This window comes from Schistocerca americana, chromosome 2 (assembly GCF_021461395.2).
Source record: "Schistocerca americana isolate TAMUIC-IGC-003095 chromosome 2, iqSchAmer2.1, whole genome shotgun sequence".
Taxonomy (NCBI): domain Eukaryota; kingdom Metazoa; phylum Arthropoda; class Insecta; order Orthoptera; family Acrididae; genus Schistocerca; species Schistocerca americana.
In genome coordinates this window covers 51,973,895-52,000,696 of record NC_060120.1, presented here as the reverse complement: position 1 = coordinate 52,000,696, position 26,802 = coordinate 51,973,895, and the positions used below count along the sequence as shown (strand labels likewise).

General features: G+C 40.9%; 1 protein-coding gene across 5 annotated transcripts in view; it reads left to right on the top strand.

Moving 5' to 3' along the window:
- The window catches only part of LOC124596085 (protein tramtrack, alpha isoform-like), a 152,534-nt gene that overhangs the window by 27,741 nt on the left and 97,991 nt on the right, over window positions 1–26,802 (top strand). For all 5 annotated transcript variants that reach the window (XM_047135077.1, XM_047135075.1, XM_047135076.1 and 2 more), the window contains exon 3: window positions 3,391–3,451. In XM_047135077.1, coding sequence (XP_046991033.1) covers window positions 3,391–3,451 — 61 coding nt within the window. The remainder of the gene's footprint in view (window positions 1–3,390; window positions 3,452–26,802) is intronic.

The following is a 26,802-nucleotide window of genomic DNA, read 5'->3' as shown; positions in this document are numbered from 1 at the left end:
GGAAGAGCAGTTGAACGGAATGGATGGTGTCTTGAAGGGAGGATATAAGATGAACATCAACAAAAGCAAAACGAGGATAATGGAATGTAGTCGATTTAAATCGGGTGATGTTGAGGGTATTAGATTAGGAAATGAGACACTTAAAGTAGTAAAGGAGTTTTGGTATTTGGGAAGCAAAATAACTGATGATGGTCGAAGTAGAGAGGATATAAAATGTAGACTGGCAATGGCAAGGAAAGCATTTCTGAAGAAGAGAAATTTGTTAACATCGAGTATAGATTTAAGTGTCAGGAAGTCATTTCTGAAAGTATTTGTATGGAGTGTAGCCATGTATGGAAGTGAAACATGGACGGTAAATACTTAGGACAAGAAGAGAATAGAAGCTTTTGAAATGTGGTGCTACAGAAGAATGCTGAAGATTAGATGGGTAGATCACATAACTAATGAGGAGGTACTGAATAGGATTGGGGAGAAGAGGAGTTCGTGGCACAACTTGACCAGAAGAAGGGATCGGTTGGTAGGACATTTTCTGAGGCATCAAGGGATCACCAATTTAGTATTGGAGGGCAGCGTGGAGGGTAAAAATCATAGGGGGAGACCAAGAGATGAATACACTAAGCAGATTCAGAAGGATGTAGGTTGCAGTAGGTACTGGGAGATGAAGAAGCTTGCACAGGATAGAGTAGCATGGAGAGCTGCATCAAACCAGTCTCGGGACTGAAGACCACAACAACAACAACAGTGTCTGGGAGAGAAGGAAAGGTGCTTTATTGAAGAAGTAGTCTCTTCTTGTGATACTTCAGTTTAGTAGTCATTTGGAAAAATTCGGGGGAAGGGAAACTGAGACAGGGAAATACAAAGCTTGCTGTTATTCTGGAAGGACTTTCTTCACAATTGCAACCTCTTGATGTCTTGATAAGTAAACCATATAAAGTGTATATGAGGGAGGAACGGAACAAATGGATGACGGATGAAACCCAACATGAATTCATGCCGAAGGAAGCTTTAAAATGACAGCTACAATCAAACAAATGTGGTATAAGCAATGCTTTCGATGCCAGTGAATATTATGTTATATATGAATAAGGTAATGATGACGATGAAGAGGAAGAAGAAAGTTCAGATGGTGATTATGAGGGATTTTAAAGGTAAGTTTGGTTTTATAAACAAAGAATTTTTTTTAGTCTGGCTTTGCAAGTTGATAATAGAAGTTGCAAAAATTTATTTAAAAATTGCTTCAAAATTAAATGTGTGTCTTAAAGACTGTAAAATATGGTAAAGCATGTCAGAAATGCAGAAAACAGTGCAGCCATTGTCATAAAGCAGAAGTGGAACATTTTGATGGCTAAAAGGGTATGGTCATTGGCTTTTGGCCAATGATGGAAGCATTTCCCAAATGACTAAGTTTGTAAGCTGTTTGCATGCTGCCATGGTTGAAGTATACCATGAATGGCAAAATGGCACCATCCAGAACTGGAGTCGAGACAAATTTGATGCACCGTGGGCCATAGATGACAGGGGTAAACGGATGGCTGCGGGGATGGCTGCAGGCGAATAGGTGTGCAACTGTTGAGAAACTGGCTGCCAAGATGAACCAAGGGGCTACCAACAGCCTTCAGTGAATGTTGCAGTGTATGAGCTTCTGCAGTAGGAACCTGTATAATGTACCCTTGCTGACTGCTGTTCATCGGCGACAAAGGTTGGTTGGTTGGTCAGTCAGTCAGTCAGTCACAGGCAGGAATTTTTCATTCCAATACCACAACTGGATTCAGAGTTGTGCAGGTAGTCTTTTCGGATAAATCACATTTGACAAATGGCAGGTGGCATTTACAGTGGAATATGTCAGAAAGCAAACACCCTGCAACAATCAAGGGAGCGTTGTTGCCTGCGGAATGCTTTTGTGGCATTTCCTTTGTGATCCTGTCATTCTGGAAGGCACAGTGCAGCAACACAAGTATGCATCTACCCTTGGGGACCACATCAATCCTACAAGCAGTTTAGTTTTCCTCGGCACAATGGCATCTATCAGCAGGAGAATGCAACAAGTGACACAGCTCGCAGTGTACATGTGTGGTTCAAGGAGCACAAGGATGAGTTTACCTTACTCCCCTGGCCAACAAACATCCGCCCCCCCCCCCCCCTCCCCCCACCAAACCCCCGTGAATTTAAACCCAATCGAGAATCTGTGGGACCATCGCGATTGGGCTGTTCACTCCGTGAATCTTCAAGCATAAAACCTAGCACAGCTGGCCACAGAACTGGAGTCAGCATGGCTCTGCATCTCTGTCGGTATGTTCAAGAATGTCATTGACACTCCTCCTGCAAGTCCCCACTGCAAAAAGTGGCATTTGACTAGTGGTCACATTAATGTGACTGGATTGTATAATATGCCCAAAAAGTGTGAGAATAACACTTCTGGGAATCCAAAACATTAGTCATCACTTTTTCAGCGGAATAAATGGCATTACTTTCTGTAGTAATCTTACATCAGTCTTTGTCAATTGATTTGACTGTTTCAACTCTGGTTGATGTTCATGAATCTCAATGATTACAACACACACATAATTTGTAGAGTGCGACTAAGCATTACCGAACACTGAGTGGAAACATTCTTCTGGCAACATTTTCGGTCAGTACTCAGCTGTTGCAACTCTTTATCACATGTAAAGATGTTTTAATTTCAGATTGTTTTGCGTGGGACATTGAGTACTCATTCAGTTGGAGTCCTTACAATTTCAGCTATCTCATTCACTATCAATGAGTGGAATCCCATTAACAGTATCATGAATGTTTTCAGTGACTACTGTTGTGAACTACTGACCAGCCGGAGAACTTTTCAAAATATTTTCTCTCTGCACAAAACTTGCCCATCCCCCACCATCCCTCTCTCCCTTCTAGAGAGAAAGAGAGAAAGAGAGAGAGAGAGAGAGAGAGAGAGAGAGAGAATTCTGCTGCTATCATCTCTTCGTCTGTTACATCTTATTCAAATATTATTTAACCTCGTTGCTGGAATCACATTTGGCAACAATGATATAGTTTCATGAGTCTTCAGAAAATTACCAGGCTTCCCAAATGATCTCGTGCTCCAAAAAATCCTTTGTCACAAATAATCATTGATATTGATCATCATGCTTTATGCAATACAGTGTAATATTGTGTGTGATTTGACGTTTGAAGAAGATTCCACATGAGTATTTAACATTTTGTAAACCAGTAAGAAAATAATGCAAACTTTACTGAGTTGAGGTTTGACATGTAATGAAGTTTAGTACTGAATTCGTTTAACTAATTATGAATTAGTATGCTCTTGACCCTACTTTAATACTAGCTGATTCATTTAGACAGTAATCTTACTACTATATGTTATTAAATGTCTCCTTTTGTCTCCAGGATGGTCCTGTCCAGCAAGTTAAAGAAGAGCCTGAACCAACTCCAGGACCTTCATCACAAGGTAATTTGTTGCGAACTACTGTGCAGATACTTTCACAGCATTTTTCAAATAATGTATCTGAACCTGCTTGTCCAACGAAGGCAGAAGTAAAGTAGCTAAATGCAGTTCAAACCATAGCTACATGCTTTTGGTGCTGGTGGTGGTTTGTAGCTCCTGCAAAAGCCTGCATTGAATTCCTTATTTGTCCATCCATAACCTGTATAAATTAGTAGCCGAGTATCTGGCATTTCCCAGATATGTATTGCTTCCAATTTGCTATTAGTCCATTTGCTATAAACTGTTATATTTTACATATATTTCACTCACATTTGTACACACATTTCACTGTCTAGCGAATTCCACTTTGTCGTACGTCGTCACCACCACCGCGCGCGCGCGCCCACACACACACACACACACACACACACACACACACACACACACACACCTCAATTTTTATGATCTCGTATCTCTGGAAATGCATGTGATACTATGGTATAATTTTCCAGGTACATACATTTGTATTTGTGGACACTGCCTGCAAAATGTGCTGCTAATAGAGTTAGTAGTAATAAATTGAAATGTCATGCACAATACAGCTTCACGCATCTTGGTATTTATGACGTCATATCCCCTGATCTGTGTGTTGTACGATTGTATGATCTTGCTAGTACATTCTGTGAATACCGACTGATAATGGAAATTGGAATTTGGAATATTCACAATGCTACAAAAGGGTAAATTGCCACTCGCTATAAAGATGACTTGACGAGTTGCAGACAGGTGCAATGAAAATGCTGCTACACATTTAGCTTTTTGCTAAAGCTTCTTCAGAAGGGAATACAGCTGTCATGGTGAATGAAAGCAGCAATCTGAAGTGGGACGGGGAAGTGGAAGGTTTAGCAGGGTAAGGGTGCTATCCTTTCCCCCCCCCCCCCCCCCCCCCCCCCCCCCCCCCCCTTCCCTACACCTCTCCAGATTGATAGTTTCGTTCACCATGACAGTTCCATCCTGGTCTGAGCAACTGGAGATGGTAGTTTTGTGTGTGTGTGTGTGTGTGTGTGTGTGTGTGTGTGTGTGTGTAAAGTGTGCGTTTCCTTTACTGAAGAAGGCTTGGGCAAAAGCTAAATCTGTAACAGTGTTTTTCCTTGTGCCAATCTAAAGCTCAATGTGCCATCTTTATGGTGAGTAGCAATCTATCTTTGTCCTAATATTGTTGAATATTACTTGAAAAATGTGTTATTAGTAAAGAAATAATAAGTAAAAAGTCATGCTTAAAGCAGCAGTTTTACTGCACGATCAACAAAAATTTCATAAGTGATAAACATTTTTGTCTTCAACATTATGTGGAGGATTGTTAGTGAGAAGTTTTCTTTGTAACAGTTTGAAATTATGTGTAAAGTTTGTTGCAAGTCACTAAGTCCCCTCATTCTTGCTGGATGACTAAAGTACAGCTAATCTTGCATCATGAACTACACAGCTTTCTCACCCTCACCCCACCCCTTTGATAGGTAGGTGGTTCTTATTCTCACAGTGATGATTTCCAGACAGTAAGTGATACGTGTACCAAGTTTAGTTAAAATCGGTCCTGTGGTTTAAGTGGTGGTGTGTTACATATGTACAGTCGTGGACAAAACGAGCGATACCGCTCACCTTTTCATTATGCTGATCCGCACAGATTTAAAGTCTGCTACACAGCATAACAGGCAAGTCAACGAAGTGCTACCAACATACTATGCAAAGCTGTGAAATTGAAAAACTGTCCTAACTTTGTCAGACTGTTTTCAATCATGTGTAAGACTATATTAATGCTGATTAGTGCATTAAACACAACACGTAAATATAAGATATAAATGAAAGAAGAAATGCTAATTAGTATGAACTATACTAATACTAATGAATTTCAGCTTATCGAGATAACATAACTGTTTTAGCAAGACAAAGTACCCCAGATCGTTACGAATTAGCAAAATATTGTGCGCAATCGGCCGCGAAATGGTCTGTGTCAATGTTCAGACCAGTCGTACTGGATTACCATTGCTGACCTACCATGAAAGTATGCAAATTTAGCAATGCTTGAAGATTCATAACGAAATTCAGTTAAAAATCATTCAGTGCCACACTTAAGTCAATTCAATTACTGACAAAAGTGAAAAAGTAGGCAGTAATAAGTATGAAATTCTAAAAGAGTTTCATATTGGCATCCACAGGGCACTGGTACAGAATAAAGGTAGCAATGAAACGTATTGGGGGCGCGAGAATTTCTTAAAATAGCTTTACTGATAGTCTGTCTGCCTCCATCGTGATTAGAATCGAAAACAAACCAGACCTCCCTTGCAGTAGCAAACACCTTTCACTACGCTAGCAGACGACCCAGGCAAACAGCCCTCTATTATTACCCCAGACAAGAATAAGCCGGCAATTTCGCAATGAAAATCGCAAAATGATCTGCAGTTTCTGTTGCATAGAACTTTTTGGACTGAAAAACATGAATTTTCAACCTTTATGTAACCGCTTATGTGACAATCATTCGGGATGTTTATTGGAATTAGCGAGTAAATTTAGTAGGATAATTCTTTACCACCCCCGGAAATAAACGACGACATAGCTGCCAAACGTATTCTACAATGTTTCGAATTGTCCATTTGACTCGCCACAGCCAGAAAACGTTCATTAGCCGAAGTGTTTCTTAAGCTAGCTAGCAGTGGGAATCCTCGCACTTCTAAAACACAGTGGCATTAATACTGGGATCTGAATTACCGTGTGTATAGGCAAATGGATTTTATTTGCATTCCTGTAAACATGATGTGGATCGAAAACTTAGCTACAATTAATATGCTGATGTATCAACTGCAACTATGACATTTCGAATAAAGAGTAGGGGGAATTATTTATGCAGCCTTCATCTTCAATAACTGTCGTAGCTATTTTTTTTGTTAGGATTTTGTCACCTAAATCGGTAAACATAGAATCCTACTAGTCTCACTTTTTTGATCGTCCATCTGTCTACCCAACACTTAAAACCCATTTACCTCAAGTACGGGTAGACATAATAAGCAGAAATATATCACACTTCCTGCAGTATACGGTCCCTTGGTGGTGTAAAAAAGTGAGCTTTATGTCAACGCAATCTAAAGATATGGCCGTTTATGTAAAGAAAATTTTCACAAAAGGTCAAAAAATGACTCTAAGAACTATGCGACGAAACTGCTTAGGTCATCAGTCCCCTAGACCTAGAACTGCTTAAACCTACCTAACCTAACACACATCCATGCCCAGGGAAGGATTTGAACTGAAGGCACAAGCAGCTGCGCCATCCGCGATATGACACCATTGAACGCATGGCCAACCCACGCCAGCAGGCTGTTCACTTCTGATGAATGATTTTCTGCGCAGACCATTTAAGATAGAATAACTAAAATATATTTGATGTTGCAGAAGAGGAAGGACATTTAATTCATTTTCCCTTGTCTTTATTTATGATGTTAGATTCGCAATCGGAGCATACGTACTATCCATAATAACAATTTAGTGCCAAGTCATAGCCACAGATATGCGAATACAACACATTGGCTTATACTTGAGGTATTTTGTTTCCCACGAAGTGGTGGCAGACGATGCTGTGACGTCTTCGAAGCGCATCTCAGCACACCAGCTGAGCAAACGTTTTCTTCCTGCTGCTAGTGTTATGGACAATGGCAACACCGTAGAATACATTTGACAACCATGTGACCGTCGATTTACGTTCTTGAGTGGTTCATAATTATGTTAATAAATCCACTTGATATTTTTATGTCCTTTAAATTACATTTGCTACATGATTTGCTCTGAAGACGTAGGAAATATGTTATTTGGTCCAGGAAGCACAATTCCGACAGAAATTGCTGCTTACATTGACATTTATGCTGCGAATTAGTCGTCTTATCCATCACATGGACATGGCAGATGCTCTATTTTGCTACAGTTGTTTCGTAGCTTAGTGGTATTGTATGTTGGTGGTGTTGCCAGTTTACATACTGTGCATGTAACACACAATAAAAGAGTTGGATGCCTACAGTGATCATTCTGCTTGAAAAACTCTTGTTGTTGTCATAATTTATGTAACTTGCTCTTAGACTTCCAATTCAACGATTTGTGGAAAAATGTTTTACCTTGCTAGTCCTAGTTTCAAACATTTTCTGACTGAGAAAACATAGGCACGAAGGAGTCTGTGAAAGCAATTATTCGCTATTATAGCAAACTTTTGAATCCATTGGACACTTGAATTCTCTTATGTTGATTCTGAGAGTTTACTTATTCCTCTTGTTATTTACTGTCTCAGTGTCATCCGCGAGAATAAAATTAAAGGCATTGGGATTAAGTTCCTGATCTATATACTGTGTATTAATATTCCGCGGTGCTACGTAAATTTTAAAGGTTACATTCTTTATGTAAAACAAAGTATCGGTTTCAGTCCTAGGATCGGCGATAAACTTCAGAACTACAATTTCAGAATAGTGGCATATCGGTTATGGCTCCCCACTGTCAACAACTGTTGTTACCCATAATTTTGTATTTTCTATTTGACCATCGTCCCCCTTTAGAGACCAACCTGATCTTTACACAATGGCATTTTTGACTTGCTTCTTAATATGTCCTATTAACTACAGATTTGTTGAATGTATTGACTGTTAAATATGCTATTCCGCAAATTAAAAACTTCCAGTTATTCTTCATATTTTGAAACTTACTACAGTTCACTTTCCTTGAAGAAAAGATGCATAATAATAAAATGAAATCATATATTAGAATCTCAAAGCATACTGTGAATGGTTAAAATGAAATGAATTAAAAATCATCTTCTTGTCTAAAACACGTTACTGTTCCAGAGAACTTCGGCACCTCTCAAAATTTTTTACACATCTGATGTTTAGCCACATGTGGGCAAATAGTGGGTCTCATGAAGTAGCACTGTTTAGCTGTCAGAAAATAAAGCCTCAAAAATTAGTAAATAAAAGTATTCTTCTACTGTTGCTCCGAATCGCATATGCCAACCGCCCTCTGCTGCGACGACGACTCAAAGTCTGTTGGGTATTTGATTTTTCTCTTTGTTTTCGGGCCCCCTTACCTCCCCTTCTAGCCAAACCTTCGCTCTCCAATTACACCTTCATCGGCGAGCTTCTCCTCAATATTTTTCATTTGTGCTGAATTGCTTTTTACCCTTCTTACGTGTTTGTCATGTATTTTTTTAGAGACTGCATTCTTGAATATGTAACGTGAGTATTTCTTCTCTTACCAAATTAAATATTACGTATCTTGTTCTGAATTAATTTGTTTGTCCAGATTCCATTTACTGCATTTCCTTAAAATAATATAACATATATGTCTGGAAAAAAAATAAAAAAAACTGTTGCAGCTGATGGGTTATGGGCTAAAAAAAAAAAAAAAACCACCTCTGCTGATGCTGCTTAGTATCACGTATAGCCTCCTTCGGCTTCCACAACGACTCGAAGTCTGTTGGCCATTGAGCCCACAACTCTAGCCTCATAACTAGGAGATTCAAGTAACTCATTCCGAGCCCATGAATCACATCAGAAAGCTGTCGGCAAGTCGATGGTGACTGTCTCTTTTCCCGTATTACTCTGACCATTTCTGCCCAAATATTCTCAGTGGGATTCATGCCAGCTCCTTTAGGTGGCCATTCCATTACAGTAATGCTACTATGGTCGTTGAACCACCTCTTAACCACACGTGCCATATGAATAGGCGAGCGATCTTGTTGGAACACGTTCTGATCATCGGCAAATCGTGCTGTCACAGAAGGCAACATCACGTTCTCCAGAATTGATATGTAATTATGTGCATCGAGTCTTCCTTCCACGTCCTACAGGAGCCCACACCCTTCGGCCGATATACATGCCTATACCATTACAGACTCCCTGCCACTCCTTTGGCAACTGTAAATACATTTTGGATTATACGTAGCACCTTTCGGCCAGTAGACAAGTACTTTTCCAGTTGATGCTGTAGAGAAAACCTTTTTGTCCATGAAAATCACTTCCCTCCAAAACTGGAGAGGTTTGTCAACATTTTCAGCAGCAAAAGCAAGGCATGCTTCCCTGTGAGAAACAGTCTCTTTCACAGCAGCACTTCTTGCTCACAGTCCACCCTCCCTTTTAGATGACGAGCGATGGTCTTACTGTTAACGTTGAGACCCAAAGTCTGCGGAATTTGTCGTGCCTTGACAAATGGGTGGTTCTCACTGAAACGGCGTATCTGCTGATCCTGAGCTGCCTTACGGCAGGTCTTGTCATGGGTTAAGCCTCTTCCACTTTTGTCTGTCCATAGCCAGTCTTTTCATTTCTGAATATTTGCCTCCTTTGATATTGTCCAGCATTCGATATTTTCTTTTTCCTCTTCCCCTTTTTCCCTCCACCATTCCTTCTATTCCTGCCTTTAATAAACAGTCCCTCCTCAAACATTGTCCAATCCAGTTCCGTTTCCTCTTTCTGATGACTTTCAGCATGTTTCTTTCTTCTCCAACTCTTCTTAATACTTCTTCATTCCTTACTCGGTCTTCCCATTTCACTTTTTCCATTCTTCTCCATATCCACATCTCTAGTGCCTCCAAACTTCTTTCATCTTCTTTCCTCAGTGTCCAGGTCTCTGCACCATATAGTGCAATGCTCCAGATGTAACAGTTGGCAAGTCTTTTCCTCAAATCTTTGTTTAGTGGTCCACAAAGTAATTTCTGTTTCCTCTTGAATCTTTCTTTTGCCATTGCAATTCTTTTCCTAATTTCTGTTGAGCAATACATATCATCCATTATTACACTTCCCAAGTAATTGAAATTATTCACTTGCTCTATTTCCTCTCCCCCTATTTTCATACGGCATTTTCTCCCCTTTCCTTCAGTTACCATGCTTTTCATTTTCATCTTGTTAATCTTCATTCCATATTCTTCTAATTTTGTGTTTAGATCATCTGACATTTGTTCCATCTCTCTTGCACTCTCTGCCATAACAAACATGTCGTCTGCAAATCTTATACACTCCACTCTCTGACCCCCTATACAAACTCCTCTCCTTCCATCAATACTTGTGAAGGGGACGAAAAAAAGGAACAACTGGGTTTTGAACTCGCAGCGCAATGTTCTGAAGTCGCGATGGTAGCCACTGAGCCACAGCTTCAATTGCATCCTTACACGCTAAAAGGTATCTACACCATAGCAACAGCCCATTAAAAACTTTTGACTGTTGTTTTCTCAGAAGCGGTAGAGTGTATGCGGATAAGCCGAGACACGTGTTCGCTTATTTTTTCCCCTCTTTCACCGAGCGAAGTTTCAGCAAGATCGGGGTAGGACACTTGGTGGGTCCCTTCGTCATAAGTGGCGTGCATTGAGATTCAGTAGACAGAATGCGTTCACTTTCGTCAACTACTCATTGACACGTTGGGAAACTTTAGTTCTTGAAGTGGCTGTTTGCATTATGAGGGCTGGTTTTCCTGATAATGATCTACTAATGGACTTTCCTCCTAGTTTACGTTATTGTGTAGTAGACCTCCTGCAATGACTTGAACCAGAAATGTTTGTTTATTTGGATAGTCCGCTTCTTAGGTGCCATATTTCGCTATATTATTTTCATTTGTTTCAAAACGGCAAGTTTAGATGACCACTGCAACTTGGTAACATCAGTAACAATTTAATACTTTGAAACAGTTATGTGTGGTGTACGAGGAGTGTACTCTGTTGAATGAGGAATACATTAAACACGAAAGCTGCGTCCAGTAACAATAATTAACTTCCAGCTACATGACAAAACACAAGTTGAAATACTGTCAATTCATCTCGATACCCAGTAAAACTTAAACTGGAATGATCGCAAACATACTTTCGTGGGGAAGGCAAACGAAAGACTGCGTTTTATTGGCCGCACACTAAGAATACGCAGCAGGGCTACTGAAAACACTGCCTACACTACGTTTGTCCGTCCACTGCTATAGTATTTCTGCACAGTATGGGCTCTTTGACAGACGTGATTGATGGTGCACGCCAGAAACGTCCAAGGATAAGTAGCACAATTTATAATGTCACGAAATAGGGGAGAGTGAGTCCCAGATTTGATAAGCGAGTTGGGGGCAAAAACAAAAGCATTTTTCGTTGCCGCGAGATCTTTTTACGAAATTTCAGTCACCAACATCTGTTCTGAATGCCAAAACATTATTTCCTTGGGAATGTACACATGAAGAAATGACCATAGTAATAATGTAATTCAGGGCTCTTAAGAAAAGATTTAAGTGGTCCTTTTTTCCACACGCTGTTAAAGAGTGGGACAGTAGAGAAATAGTCTGAAAGTGGTTCGATGAACCCTCTGCCAGGCACGTAAGTCTGGATTGCAAATAAATCCTGTAGATGTAGTCATGTAGATGTAACAACGAAATTGTGTTGTAATTGCGACATGTGAGTTACATTTGATTTGAACATCGAAGTTGTTTGCTTTTTGTTTATTTTTTATTCATTATTTTCAGCCATAGACAAACACCTAGATGTGTTAAATTGATACCGAAATAAAGTGTCATGCATGGACCAATAATAATAAATTCTTAACTACTTGTTACCCCACTCCTCTCTCGCACCTGTCTCCCTACTCCTCTCTGCCGTCCGTCTCCCGACTCCTCTCTGCCATCCGTCTCCCGACTCCTCTCTGCCGTCCGTCTCCCGACTCCTCTCTGCCGTCCGTCTCCCGACTCCTCTCTGCCGTCCGTCTCCCGACCCCTCTCTGCCGTCCGTCTCCCAACTCCTCTCTGCCGTCCGTCTCCCGCCTCCTCTCTGCCACCCATCTCTTACTCTCCCCTCCTCTTTTGTGCTTGTCTCCTCCTCCCCTCCCCCTCCTTTCTCGCGGCCATCTCCTCCTCTCCTCGCGCCCATCTCCCCTTCCTTCTCTCTCGCGCAGCTCTCCCTCTCTTCCGCCCTCTCCCACCTCCTCGTCCTCCTCTCTCGTGCCCCTATTCTCCTCCTCAACCCTCTCACCCTCCCTCGCGCCTGTTCCTCCCTCTCCCCCACGACCCTCTCGCCCGCTGCTGCACCCTCCCCCACATGGATTGTTGCATCTTTGTGACTCTTCAAACACTAAAAATGAATTGTTTTGCCACACTCCACTTTATCAGTTGAGCTGTGACATTTTGCTGTGCCTCCTCTAGTGGTGTGGGGATTACCTTATGAACCAGGACTGTTCCATTTAAGAGATTTGGTTTGACTGTATGCAAAGATAATTGTCAAACAACAGTGCCAAGCAACATTTCATTGTTGTGAACACACAGTTTCATTTCACATCTACATACTTACTCTGCAAGAAACCACATGGTGCATGGAGGAGTGTACCTTGTGCCAGTACTAGTCACTTTGTCTCCTATTCAACTTACAACTAGTGCAAGGGGGAAAATGGCTGTCTGCATGCCTCTGTATAGACACAAATTGTCTTACCTTCATCATCCTCATGTAAAATGTCCATATCCTACAGTAGAGTTGTTCTACAGTCGACTTCAAATGCTGGTTCTAAATAGTCTTTTTGTGTGAAGAATCTCTCCAGGAATTCCCACCTGAGGTAAAGAAGCAACTCTGTAATAATCATGTGTTGATGAAACATACCAGTAACAAACTTAGCAGCATGCCTTCAAATTGCTTCTATATCTTTCTTTAATTTGGCGTAGTGGTGATTCTAAACACTACAGCAGTACTTCAGAATGGGTTATGCAAACACAAAGAGAACCTGTTTAGTGTTTTGAATTAAGTTTAAATATCTTAAAAAGTTATTGATTTGAATTAGTTGCAATTAACAACTATTACTTCACAGAATCAAAAACTTCCCAGCAAGATTTATGTCAGTGAAACTGATAGGAAAAATAACAGTATGACTGTAGCTTCAATAGAGCAGGAGAGTTTGTAGATTTGATATTCTGCATGCTGGCCAATCTGGTGGAATTGCCTCCATTGAAGTGGCATATCTCGATGACATTGAATTCAGAACCTTCATTCTTCTCACATTAGATCCACCAGAATCTGTTCTTGTGCAGAGATGATATCTTAATAAGAAATGGTTGGTAGTCCTATACATTCAAGAAGAAAGAATAATTGGGCTCTTGTAATAGTCGTGAATGCAAGCAGCTCATCGACCAAATCAGTTCATATTCATTCCAAAGGACCTAAGAAACATCATAACGCTGCCAGTGTGAATGAAGGAATCATTGAAAATCAATAAATAAATGTACCTAATTCTCTGGTCAATATTAGGGCTTGAACTTTCCCAAGATAAGAATGTATATAATGTCGGCCTTTAACAGTATACGGCAATACAAAGACTCACGCTGTTAGAAAACTTGACTGTCTTGTACACTGGTTCAGTTACAAGCGAATGCTAATTAGCAGCTAAAGATTATCATAGGTAAAAAACAAAGAGTAATTATGAATGTCTCACTGTGCTGAAGGTGCTCACTTGCAAATATTGCTGCTTGTTGCTTGTAAGAATTTAATGATTTTCTGAATATTTTCTCACACAGCTCAGTGTAAATGAGATAGTTTATAAGCCTTAATTTCTTTAAGCCCTTAGTTTCATTGTCACACTACGTTCACTTTTCGGTATAATCTTATCATACCAGTCAACTATTATTATGTAACTTGAAAATGACTGGAGTATCTCACAGTTTATGTAGAGCCACGAAAGACATTTAAGACACTTCAAATTACATGTTTAAAATGTCACCTTCACATTTGGTTATGACGTAACAGCTTTTCAGGAATTTTACTGCTGATCACCATTCAAGTGTCAAATCACATTACTTCATGCAATGACTCTTATGAAGTTCATGCTTTGTTATTTATTTACACAATTATTTGTAGAATATTAGGATTAAAATACCTCCGAATCTTAATTAATTCATGTCAATATTTCAATAAATTTGAGTGCTTTACACCAGTTGCCAATTAGTTTAGAACTTAAAACTGATTCTGCCAAAAGGGCTGTTTATACTTACTGTGGAACACATTTAATAACAACAAAGCCTATCCCACCTCTACCGGCTTGACAGGTAAGCTACTTCTTAAGATGTCCATATGAGTTACTGGCTGATCCCAGTATTTTGGTTTATTAATATACTTTTCAAGTACAGCTTAGGCTATCAATTACCGCATAGATCAATATTTTGCTAGAAATGCTTTTTCAAATTCATCATATGTCAGACAGGAGTCCATCACTCATTGACCCAGACTGATCTAGTTCTTTGTGTATATACTGAGACATAACTTACTTTTTGTAAATCTGTCCAGGCCTTTGGCAAGATTCCACAACAATCTCTTACGAATACCACTAGAATAATTGAATTTTTACCAGTCAAAAACAGTTGGAATTGCCTGTGTTCAAGGAGATTCTCCTCCATTAACATTGTGACATTGTGGCTTGTAAGTTGTTGTGTAACAAGAAACTGTGGGTGAACTCGGGATTGCCTTCACAATATATTGCCAAGGGCTGGTCTGGTGCTCAAGGTCTGCAGTATATCTGTCCCGCACAGTGCACTCGGCTGTCCATTGTCACACCCCAGTCTTCCTCTATGTCATGTCACGTCATCTTTATTCATCAGTGACAGAAAGCAGCACCTAGATGATTCTTTATGTCAATAATTTCTCGCTGGACTCGTTTAGTGGAGAGTAATTTATCTAATGTTGTACTGTCTATAGCTTCTTTCATTCCTTTATCTATGCAATGAATGACTTTTTAAAATTTATTTACACGTCAAGATCCATAGGACCAAATTGAGGAGCAAATCTCCAAGGTCATGGAACGTGTCAGTACATGAAATTGCAACATAAAAGTAATAACAGATAAAAATAAAATGTTTGTGAACACAAAAAAGTCAATCCATAAGTTTTAAGCAAACGCAATCAACAATACAAGAAGAATCAGCTCAATTTTTCAAGGAAATCCTCGACAGGATAGAAGGAGTGACCCATGAGGAAACTCTTCAGTTTCGATTTGAAAGTGCGAAACTGAAGAGTTTCCTCACAAGTCACTCCTATTTCTTTACCTTAAAGTCAGTACCACCATTAGACTGTAGTTTATTTACAGTGTTACATTACACTCACACAATCATGATATTTCGGCTTCAAAAATTCATATTATTGAGGAAAAAGACATTGTTCCACAAAGCGCCCAGCATCCAGCGCACATTGGTTTACCGATTACTCATATGATTTTGAACGTATCCCTGTTGGTTTTTGAACATTTTTAATCAAAGTCTAAATTGATTCCTGAATGAATTGTAAGTTGAGTTTTGAATGCGCGCATAGTGTACAAGATGTCTCTGCGAGGGGAATCCCCGTCGCATCTAGAAATAAACTTTCCTGCAGACAAAACGGGATGGGGCTATACGAGCTCAGCGAATAAAGCAGAACGGGTGAATGCCAATAGGCATTTAAGTGTTTGACTGGGTTTGCAAATGATCAGTGTTGTTATAATTGCTAGCAAGTTCCACAGACTCAGACTACCAGAGTGGAAATAAATGACTAACAGGAATAATAGGCAACAAAGGTTATATATTGTCTTCTCCGTGTATCCAAGAAAATCAAATTTTGACAGATAATTTTTGGCCACACCGCTTCACTACTAAGGGCCAGTTATACAGTCCTCGGCTAGCAGCCGCGAAAGTTCTGTTCTAGGACTCGTGCAGAAAACACGTTGTACAAACTCGTAGTAACGCCTAACCGGAGAATAAATGCGGGATAATTGAACCGGTGATTGTGGCAGGGTTACTGAAGTTAACCAGAGAAAAAGTTTTGACACTGGCGGGAATAGTTACAGAATTAGTGATGACAAGATTGTTTGTTAGAATGAGGAAGGAGAAGAAATGGGGACTCACACGAATTACAGAATAATATGACGATTCCAAATTTGTATAAAAATATCATACTACTTCTTTCCAGTCTCATGCTTCAGAAGCTAGAGAGTATGAATGAAATGTGAACCTATTTCCTAACATAAAACTTTTTGCTTTTAGTGGGCCTAATAGGCATTTGATATTGGTACTTCGTGAATTATATTCTGTTGTGTTGTAAAAATGACCATTTATGCCAAAACAGTCTCGTTTATTTGGTGTGTGTAACAATTGCTGCAATATTACCCAGGCCTATTTCTTTTTATCTAGCAGACAGTGACAAAATACACATAATCGGATCGAGGAACCACATCTGTTTTGGATACTATTTGTATTAACAGATTTTCTAGTATTAGAAAACAATATTTCGTTTTTTCATGTAGCAAAACGTTGACGAATTTTGATGAGGCAATAGATTCTTTCCCAGAAAGGAAAGTACTCCATATAAAGTTGTGACCAGATTAGAGAGGAAAATTTTCTGAAGAGCTCTTGTTCTACCGGTTACAAATAATCTCACCCAGTATTAAGTGCAAGATATTGTTAAAGAGGGGCAGGATCTCAAACCGTCCGACTGGAAGCAGGAGAGGCACTGGCCTGAATATAGTTTGATGGCACCCATTACAAAATATTACATGTTTGAATTCCACAGAGTGAAATACAGAAAGTTGCTATGGAAGAATGCTGTGTGAAGAGGCGTGGCACTACACTTAAGACCAAATAACATGTCTTATGTTCAGTCGAACATATATGTTTTATGTATCAGACTCTTCAGAAAGATGTGGGCTAAAAAAGGAAGATATCTTTGACTGTGCGCAAATGTCTGATGAATTTCTTAAATCACAGAGGGTTTGACTCATTCAAAAAGCAGATATTTGAGGATGACCATTTAGAATATTTTCGAGCCCAGAAGACCAGACATTTATGTCGTCGTTAAAAATTTTACGGGCACATTTGTGTGATGTTACTTAGAGTGTAACATGCGCAAAAAAGATCAACTTTATGTGTGACAACTTAGCTTTTCTTGCACTTATTGATCTTAGAGGCCAATATTATATGTGAAAGCTTTTCTTTTCTTGTATCAACACTATGTATATTAATTTAAACCATTTCCTTTTTCTATTTGTGTGTTCGCACTTCTTAAAAGTGATGTTGCTATTGGCTGACTACATTACGTGTCCTATGCTCTGAATATCCGCTATCATCGGCTGGCAAGATGGCTTGACATGACCTACAACTGGCTTACAAAAGCGCATCGCAATCTCGATTTCAATCCTTCGGAAAGTAACATGCGGTGTTTGGTAGAATTCGAATTTATACTTTTGTAATACGAAAATATGCAGTGTACATGTTGCTGCACATCAGAGATCTTTCCAAAACGTGTTTTTTCCCCTGAGTTTCGTTTTGTAAAGTGCCGGGAAATTCTACCCCGTTGTATAAAACCACAACCATTGAAAGGATTGATACGTGTTACAGTTCCAAGGAAAAGTATACTGTTACTTAACACGGAAAATGTGTATTTTCGTCTGGGAGAAACCCGGGAATTTTTTTTCCTCATCCACATATACACCCTGTTGACTGAATGACAGTTGGCTAAGTGTCAAATTGCCTTGGTCAAAGAAATTCCTGTTACAAGCAGGTGACCCCCCCCTCCCCTTCGCCCCCCTCAGTGACCGGTAGGATAGGAAAGGTTAGGAGCAATTTATTTTCTTTGGTAGTTGTTACATCTTTGCAGTACCTTTTTATCTTAGTATACAATGAAGTTGCCTGCTCATAAACATAAACAGTAACAAACCTCTCGATAATATTCGCTGCATCCTTCTATTCTCTCGATGAGTTCCTTGAAAAATTTAGCTGATCCTGGTTGTATTGTTGATTATTCTTTCTTTATTTCTCAATCTTCTATCTTCTGAGAAAACTGTGCTTTGTGTTCATGAATCTTCTTTACTATTACATCTTCGCAGCCTGATGACAAATTAGAAACTACTTCAAACTAAACTGGTTCACAGTAGTCTCTGCATTTGCCAGTCTCTTACTAATATCTCAAATACCTTGCTCTGTCTGCTGTAATTGAGTGGGAAACAGTTTCTGTGCTTGCGAAAGTTGGGTAATCCCATCAGAGATCTCCAATTTGTTGTTATTGCGGAGATTTTAATAGATATATCGGGCTGGGCTCTTGGCATTTCAGTTTGCTGAGATAAAACATTCTCTTGCTGAAATGCAGTATTCTCTGTACCTTAGTAGATGTATTCTACTTCAGTAGACACATTAGACTGCTCAGATGCTAAAAGCCTTAATTGTTTCAAAATTTCCAACAAGGGATCAACTACAACCTGGATTGAAACAGTTGCATCTTCCATTTTGGCCAACTCATTGATACGTCAAATGTTTGACCGTTATTCTCTTGACATTCTGTACTGTGCTCTGTTATTAACCATAAAATAGAAAAATTCCAAAACTAATTAATGATGTCCTCAACTTTGTCAGAATTCTTAATATGTACACACTTACACTTTACTTTCTACAAGTGTAATTCCTGGAAAAAAACAAGTAAATAACAGTAGTGTATTTAATCTACAACTTCAGTTATTATTGAACTACTATTTGTATTTCAGAAGAAAACTGTAAGTGGCAGGAGTGTGTAAAGACTGTAGTTGTGAGGTGTGCGTGCCTGTGGGAAGCTCTTGTTTGTTAGATTCATGTATGGTGTAGTGTTACTTCACAACTGCAGATGCCCACACTCCATCAGATCAGAAAACAAACTTTTTAAATATTCATTAGTACAGTATATTAAAGGGTCCTGTCCATTATATCGGCAATTTTATACTGTCGCAAAAAGAATCTGTTTAATGTATCAAATTAGGTTTAAATCTCATCTCAAGTTATTGGGTTTAGTTAATTGCAAATGAACTATTCTGTCTTTGAGTAATTAAAGCTTAATCTATTCTTTGTGCAGGTGTAAGAAAACTGGTGACTTGAATCAATTAGTTCGCAGAATTAAGAACGCCTTGTCAAGATTTATTTCAGAGGAAGTGGTAGTACGGCTAATGGCATGACCATAGTTCCAATACAGTAGAAAATTTCGTTGATTCGATGTGCTGTGCGCTGGGGAATCTGGTGGAGGCCTCTCCGTTGAAGCAGCAGATCTCGATGACACTGAAACCTTAAATAGTATTGATTCTTCTTGCGTTAGATCCACCAAAGTCTGTCCTTATGCAATGACGGTCTATTAATGAGGAATGGTTGGTAGACCTATAGGGTTCAGTAATTCAAGATGAGAGAATAACTGAGTAGACCAGGTGCAAACACAGCTAAGTTAATGTCAAAAGATTTTGAGGAAAAGAGGGAAGATGTATGCATGCTCTCATGGCTGTGTTAAGAAGATGGTTATTTTCTCAGTTAAAAGGAAAAAAACGTAAGACCTTATGATAAAAGTCTCTACAGTCCTACATTAACTGCTGAATCATTACTTTTATATCAAAATTTATGTTTAGCTCATTTTGCAACTCAATGATAGAGTTAGCCACTTGTACAACCGCATCGGTTACCATGATGGAAATTCACTTGGTTGCAGAACTGTTCACAATAGTAATTTGGGTGCATGTTGGCTATGTCAGGAAATAGGGTAGACTGCAGTAGTATTTTAAAATAATGCGAAAGGGAGAAGCTTAAATGAACAAAATGCTGAAAAGTCATTTATTTTAAATCTTTAAAGAGGTTTAAACTTTTACACAAGAAAACGAAACTTAAACTATTACAAGGTGCAGTAATAGTCTGTCAGTCATAGTCTTAGTTATTCAGTTCAAACTTAATAACACCTTTCATGAAAATATTTCAAAGAAGGGATCACAAGGTAAAATGACTTAAATAACATTTGGAGGATCATCATCCAAAAGCTCAAAGTCGAACTCTTTAGCGTCGCCATTCTGATATTTGCCTCTTTCCAAGAGCTCGTGCTGCTCAAGAACTTGGGTGGAGGATTTTAACTTTTCCAGCTCTCTCCAGTGAAGTGCTAGGGCATGCTTGATGTCCATACTTTTAGCTGATTACAGTGGGATCCCATTTGGAATCTCCTTAGGAAGATGTTTTGCCATGAAATGTTTGTCTCTTTTAAAAAGAGAGAAAGATCCAGGTTTGAGGAGATAATCGGTGAGTTGCTTCCAGTCTCTCACTTTGCAGTCGTCCGACCCCAATGGCATTACCGAGGTGCATTTCTGCATTACGCTGATGGTCTTTAACAATGTACCGTAATAAAAGATGCTCGCCATCAGAAAACTCAACCGTCTCAAACACTGTTTTGATTACAAGTGAATGCTGATTACCAGCTTAAGATTGCATAGCTAGAAAAGAAAGAACGAAAAATTGATTCTTTGATTATTTTCTTGCACTGCTGAGTGAGCATGAATGTATACTACAGGCTCACACTTGCGTTCTATAAGTGATCTCCTCTACCAATAAATCACACTTTCCTAAAATTCTTGCAAGTAACCAAAGTTGGAAATTCACCATCCCTACCACCGTTCTTACGTGTGTGTTCCATTTCATATCACTTACCGTATTTACTCGAATCTAAGCCGCACTTTTTTTCCAGTTTTTGTAATCCAAAAAACTGCCTGCGGCTTAGAATCGAGTGCAAAGCAAGCGGAAGTTCTTAAAAATGTCGGTGGGTGCCGCCACAACTTAGTTCTGCCGTCGAGTATATGTAGCGCTACACAGGCATGCTTTGTAGGGTGCTGTTTGTAGGCACAAAGATAAATACTGGCGCCAAAACCTCTGCGTCAGTAAAAAAAGAGGTGGAAGACAAGCTTTTTTTCTCCGCGCCGAGTTTCAACCACTGCATTTTCATACATTATCCAACGAAGTAAATACTAATTCCGTATTGTTCATCTTCGAATGTAGCGGCATTTCCATGTACTGGCAAGAATGTTTAGGATGTTTGTCAATATGGCCAATTCTACGTTCTGAATTTTTTCCTATCTGTGAGAAGAGATGGTTGCTAATACGAACTTTTATGAATTTTGAATCACGTGCAGTATTCTCGTCACCATAAGAATAATACGAATATAAACATTTTGCCATGTATTGTTTCGTGTTTGCTACTATCTCATTTAAATCCTGTCTGCGTAATAAACCACAAAACTAGAGTGAGACAACAGCAAACGCGGAAGAATATACATATCATGTCATGTGTATATTCGTATTATTCTTATGCTAAACAGTGATACAGTCAGAAATGAAGCGAGGCAATTGCCTAGATTTTTAAATCTAAGGTGACTATAATTTCTGTGCAGAATGTAATGTACTAAAGAGGCGCCTGCAAAGATTTTCAAACGGAGAAAAATTTTCGCTAAACTCTCGTTCAGAACATCATCTATCATACGCAGTCTATTATTTGGTTCTTGTTAATCATTATCAAAGAAAGCAGCAGTGTACGTAACAACAAGTAGCAGTCTCTTGCCATTGTTTCGCTAATGAGACGATTCCTCTCTCTCTCTCTCTCTCTTTCTTTTTTTTTTTATTTGTAAGCGGCGGTAGCGCGCTCAAAAGCAAGCCATGCCGCGATCGGCGACAGGCCGTAAATACGCAGTATCAGAGTACGACAAACAATGCATGACACAGTACAGTAAAGCATTTTCACCGTAGAGTGACGTAAACATCTATAACAAAGAAAAATAAGCAATCAATTCAAACCAGACGAAGCACGTGAAAAAGGAAGGGTACCCGTATAAATACAGACGGAGCGCCTGACGCATAGCAATGGCTACCTGGTAAAGCTTAACTGCTAAGCTTACGACTCGAACCAAACTACTGTAGCTGTATCGTCATTCATTCGACCTAAATTGTCCCATATTACAGTGGACCAATTTTGTTTCGATTTGGAGATGCTGCCTAAAACTTCTCTCTCCCCTTGAATTTAGAGTCTGAAATTTCAGGTGCGGCTTAGATTCGGGAAATTTTTTTTCCTTGATTTCGAGTCTCATTTTTCAGGTGCGGCTTAGATTCGAGTGCGGCTTAGACTCGAGTAAATACGGTAGCTGCGTTATGACTAGATATTTAATTAACATAGCTATGTAAGTAGCACACTGCTAATGATGTATTTAAACACTACAGGATTTTTTTATCCTACTTATATGTGCGTTAACTGAATTTTTTCTCTGCCTTTAGAGCAAGCTGCTATTCATCACACCAACTAGAAATTTCAAGTCATCTTGTAACTTCCTACAATCGCTTAATGATGACATCTTCCTCTACACCAAATTGTCATCAGCAAACAACCACAGATTGCTACTCGCCTTGTCCATCAGATCATTTGTGTGTGTGTGTGTGTATATATATATAATGGAGGGAAACATTCCACTTGGGAAAAATATATCTAAAAACAAAGATGATGTGACTTACCAAACGAAAGCGCTGGCAGGTTGATAGATACACAAACAAACATACACACAAAATTCAAGCTTTCGCAACCAACGGTTGCTTCATCAGGAAAGAGGGAAGGAGAGGGAAAAACGAAAGGATGTGGGTTTTAAGGGAGAGGTAAGGAGTTATTCCAATCCCGGGAGCGGAAAGAGTTGCCTTAGGGGGGAAAAAAGGACACGGATACACTCGCACATGCACACACATCCATCCGCACATACACAGACACAAGCAGACATTTGTAAAGGCAAAGAGTTTTGGCAGAGATGTCAGTCGAGGCGGAAGTACAGAGGCAAAGATGTTGTTGAAAGACAGGTGAGGTATGAGCGGCGGCAAATTGAAATTAGCGGAGATAGAGGCCTAGCGGATAACGAGAAGAGAGGATACACTGAAGGGCAAGTTCCCATCTCCGGAGTTCTGACAGGTTGGTGTTAGTGGGAAGTATCCAGATAACCCGGACGGTGTAACACTGTGCCAAGATGTGTTGGCCGTGCACCAAGGCATGTTTAGCCACAGGGTGATCCTCATTACCAACAGACACTGTCTGCCTGTGTCCATTCATGCGAATGGACAGTTTGTTGCTGGTCATTCCCACATAGAAAGCGTCTCTGTGTAGGCAGGTCAGTTGGTAAATCATGTGGGTGCTTTCACACGTGGCTCTGCCTTTGATCGTGTACACCTTCCGGGTTACAGGACTGGAGTAGGTGATGGTGGGAGGGTGCATGGGACAGGTTTTACACCGGGGGCGGTTACGAGGGTAGGGAAGGTGGTTTGGGGATTTCATAGGGATGAACTAAGAGGTTACGAAGGTTAGGTGGATGGGGGAAAGACACTCTTGGTGGAGTGGGGAGGATTTCATGAAGGATGGATCTCATTTCAGGGCAGGATTTGAGGAAGTCGTATCCCTGCTGGAGAGCCACATTCAGAGTTTGATCCAGTCCCGGAAAGTATCCTGTCACAAGTGGGGCACTTTTGGGGTTCTTCTGTGGGAGGTTCTGGGTTTGAGGAGATGAGGAAGTGGCTCTGGTTATTTGCTTCCTCAATCTTTCCTCTCCCACATCCACACCGGCTGTTCAGAGCATCCTCCTACAGGCCAACCGCAAATTAAAACAGCATGCCACCCTCCACCTAAAAAAATTACCCAATCTCCTGGTTTCCGACCTCCAGAAAGGCAACTCACTCACCCTTCACAACCTTTCCAGCAAACCTCAACCTCCTCTCATTGCACACAGACCCAGTCTCTCCCATCTACTCAATCTCCCAATTCCAGCTCCACTCCCCCCAAAACATCAAAATTCCAATCAACACAATCTGGAACCACAACACCCTAATTCAGTAGTTAACCTTGCCTCCAAACCTCTCTCCCAATCTGAAACCTCTGTCCGATCCAAAGGCCTCACCTTCAGCCCCACTCCCAGATTCAACGAAACAGCCCTTGTCAAAGATTTACTGTCCTACACTAGTACTCTATTCTGGAAATATCACTTTGCCACGAAGAAAAATGATCCTAATCCTACTCCTAATGATCCAACTCCCCAAGACACTATCCAAATTGAACCCTGCCTGGAACAGTTCCGTCCTCCGTCACAGCGGGACCCACCTCCTCTTCCTCAAAATCACCCTCTCCAAACCTTCCAGGAATTTCTGACTTCCAGCCTTGCCTCTCAATCCTTCTTACAAAAAACCTCATCCTACTCCCAACATCACCACTGCTGAAGCCCAGGCTATCCGTGATCTGAAGGCTGACCGATCCATCGTCATTCTTCCGGCGGACAGGGGTTCCACGACCGTGGTACTTGATCGTTGGGAGTATGTGGCTGAGGGACTGCGTCAGCTTTCAGACAACACTACATACAAAGTTTGCCAAGGTAATCCCATTCCTGATGTCCAGGCGGAGCTTCGAGGAATCCTCGGAACCTTAGGCCCCCTACAAAACCTTTCACCTGACTCCATCAACCTCCTGACCCCACCAACACCCCGCACCCCTACCTTCTACCTAAAATTCACAAACCCAGTCATCCTGGCCATCCCATTGTAGCTGTTTACCAAGCCCCCACAGAACATATCTCTGCCTACGTAGATCAACACCTCCAAGCCATTACATGCAGTCTCCCATCCTTCATCAAAGACACCAATCACTTTCTCGAACGCCTGGAATCCTTACCCAGTCTGTTACCCCCGGAAACCATCCTTGTAACCTTTGATGCCACTTCCTTATACACAAATATTCCGCATGTCCACGGCCTCGCTGCGATGGAGCACTTCCTTTCACACCGATCACCTGCCACCCTACCTAAAACCTCTTTCCTCATTACCTTAGCCAGCTTCATCCTGACCCACAACTTCTTCACTTTTGAAGGCCAGACATACCAACAATTAAAGGAAACAGCCATGGGTACCAGGATGGCCCCCTCGTACGCCAACCTATTCATGGGTCGCTTGGAGGAAGCCTTTTTGGTTACCCAGCCCTGCCAACCCAAAGTTTGGTACAGATTTATTGACGACATCTTCATGATCTGGACTCACATTGAGGAAGTACTCCAGAATTTCCTCTTCAACCTCAACTCCTTTGGTTCCATCAGATTCACCTGGTCCTACTCCAAATCCCATGCCACTTTGACGTTAACCTCCACCTGTCCAATGGCCAGCTTCACACGTCCGTCCACATCAAACCCACCAACAAGCAACAGTACCTCCATTTGACAGCAGCCACCCATTCCACATCAATCGGTCCCTTCCCTACAGCCTAGGTCTTCGTGGCAAACGAATCTGCTCCATTCTGGAATCCCTGAACCATTACACCAACAACCTGGAAACAGCTTTCGCATCCCGCAACTACCCTCCTGACCTGGTACAGAAGCAAATAACCAGAGCCACTTCCTCATCTCCTCAAACCCAGAACCTCCCACAGAAGAACCCCAAAAGTGCCCCACTTGTGACAGGATACTTTCCGGGACTGGATCAGACTCTGTATGTGGCTCTCCAGCAGGGATACGACTTCCTCAAATCCTGCCCTGAAATGAGATCCATCCTTCATGAAATGCTCCCCACTCCACCAAGAGTGTCTTTCTGCCGTCCACCTAACCTTCGTAACCTTAGTTCATCCCTATGAAATCCCCAAACCACCTTCCCTACTTTCTGGCTCCTACCCTTGTAACCGCCCCCGGTGTAAAACCTGTCCCATGCACCCTCCCACCACCACCTACTCCAGTCCTGTAACCCGGAAGGTGTACACGATCAAAGGCAGAGCCATGTGTGAAAGCACCCACGTGATCTACCAACTGACCTGCCTACACTGTGACGCATTCTATGTGGGAATGACCAGCAACAAACTGTCCATTCGCATGAATGGACACAGGCAGACAGTGTTTGTTGGTAATGAGGATCACCCTGTGGCTAAACATGCCTTGGTGCACGGCCAGCACATCTTGGCACAGTGTTACACCGTCCGGGTTATCTGAATACTTCCCACTAACACCAACTATCCGAACTCCGGAGATGGGAACTTGCCCTTCAATATATCCTCTCTTCCCGTTATCCACCAGGCCTCAATCTCCGCTAATTTTAAGTTGCCGCCACTCTTACCTCACCTGTCATTCAACAACATCTTTGCCTCTGCACTTCCGCCTCGACTGACGTCTCTGCCCAAACTCTTTGCCTCTAAATATGTCGGCTTTTGTCTGTATATGTGTGGATGGATGTGTGTGTGTGTGTGTGTGTGTGTGTGTGTGTGTGTGTGTGTGCGCACGCGCACGAGTGTATACCTGTCCTTTTTTCCCCCTAAGGTAAGTCTTTCCGCTCCCGGGATTGGGATGACTCCTTACCCTCTCCCTTAAAACCCACGTCCTTTCATCTTTCCCTCTCCTTCCCTCTTTACTGACAAAGCAACCGTGGCTTGCGAAAGCTTGAAATTTTGTGTGTTTTTTTATTGTGCCTATCTACCAGTGCTTTCCCGTTTGGTAAGTCATGGAATCTTATAAAGATGATGTGACTTACCAAACGAAAGTGCTGGCAGGTCGATAGACACACAAACATAGACACAAAATTCAAGCTTTCGC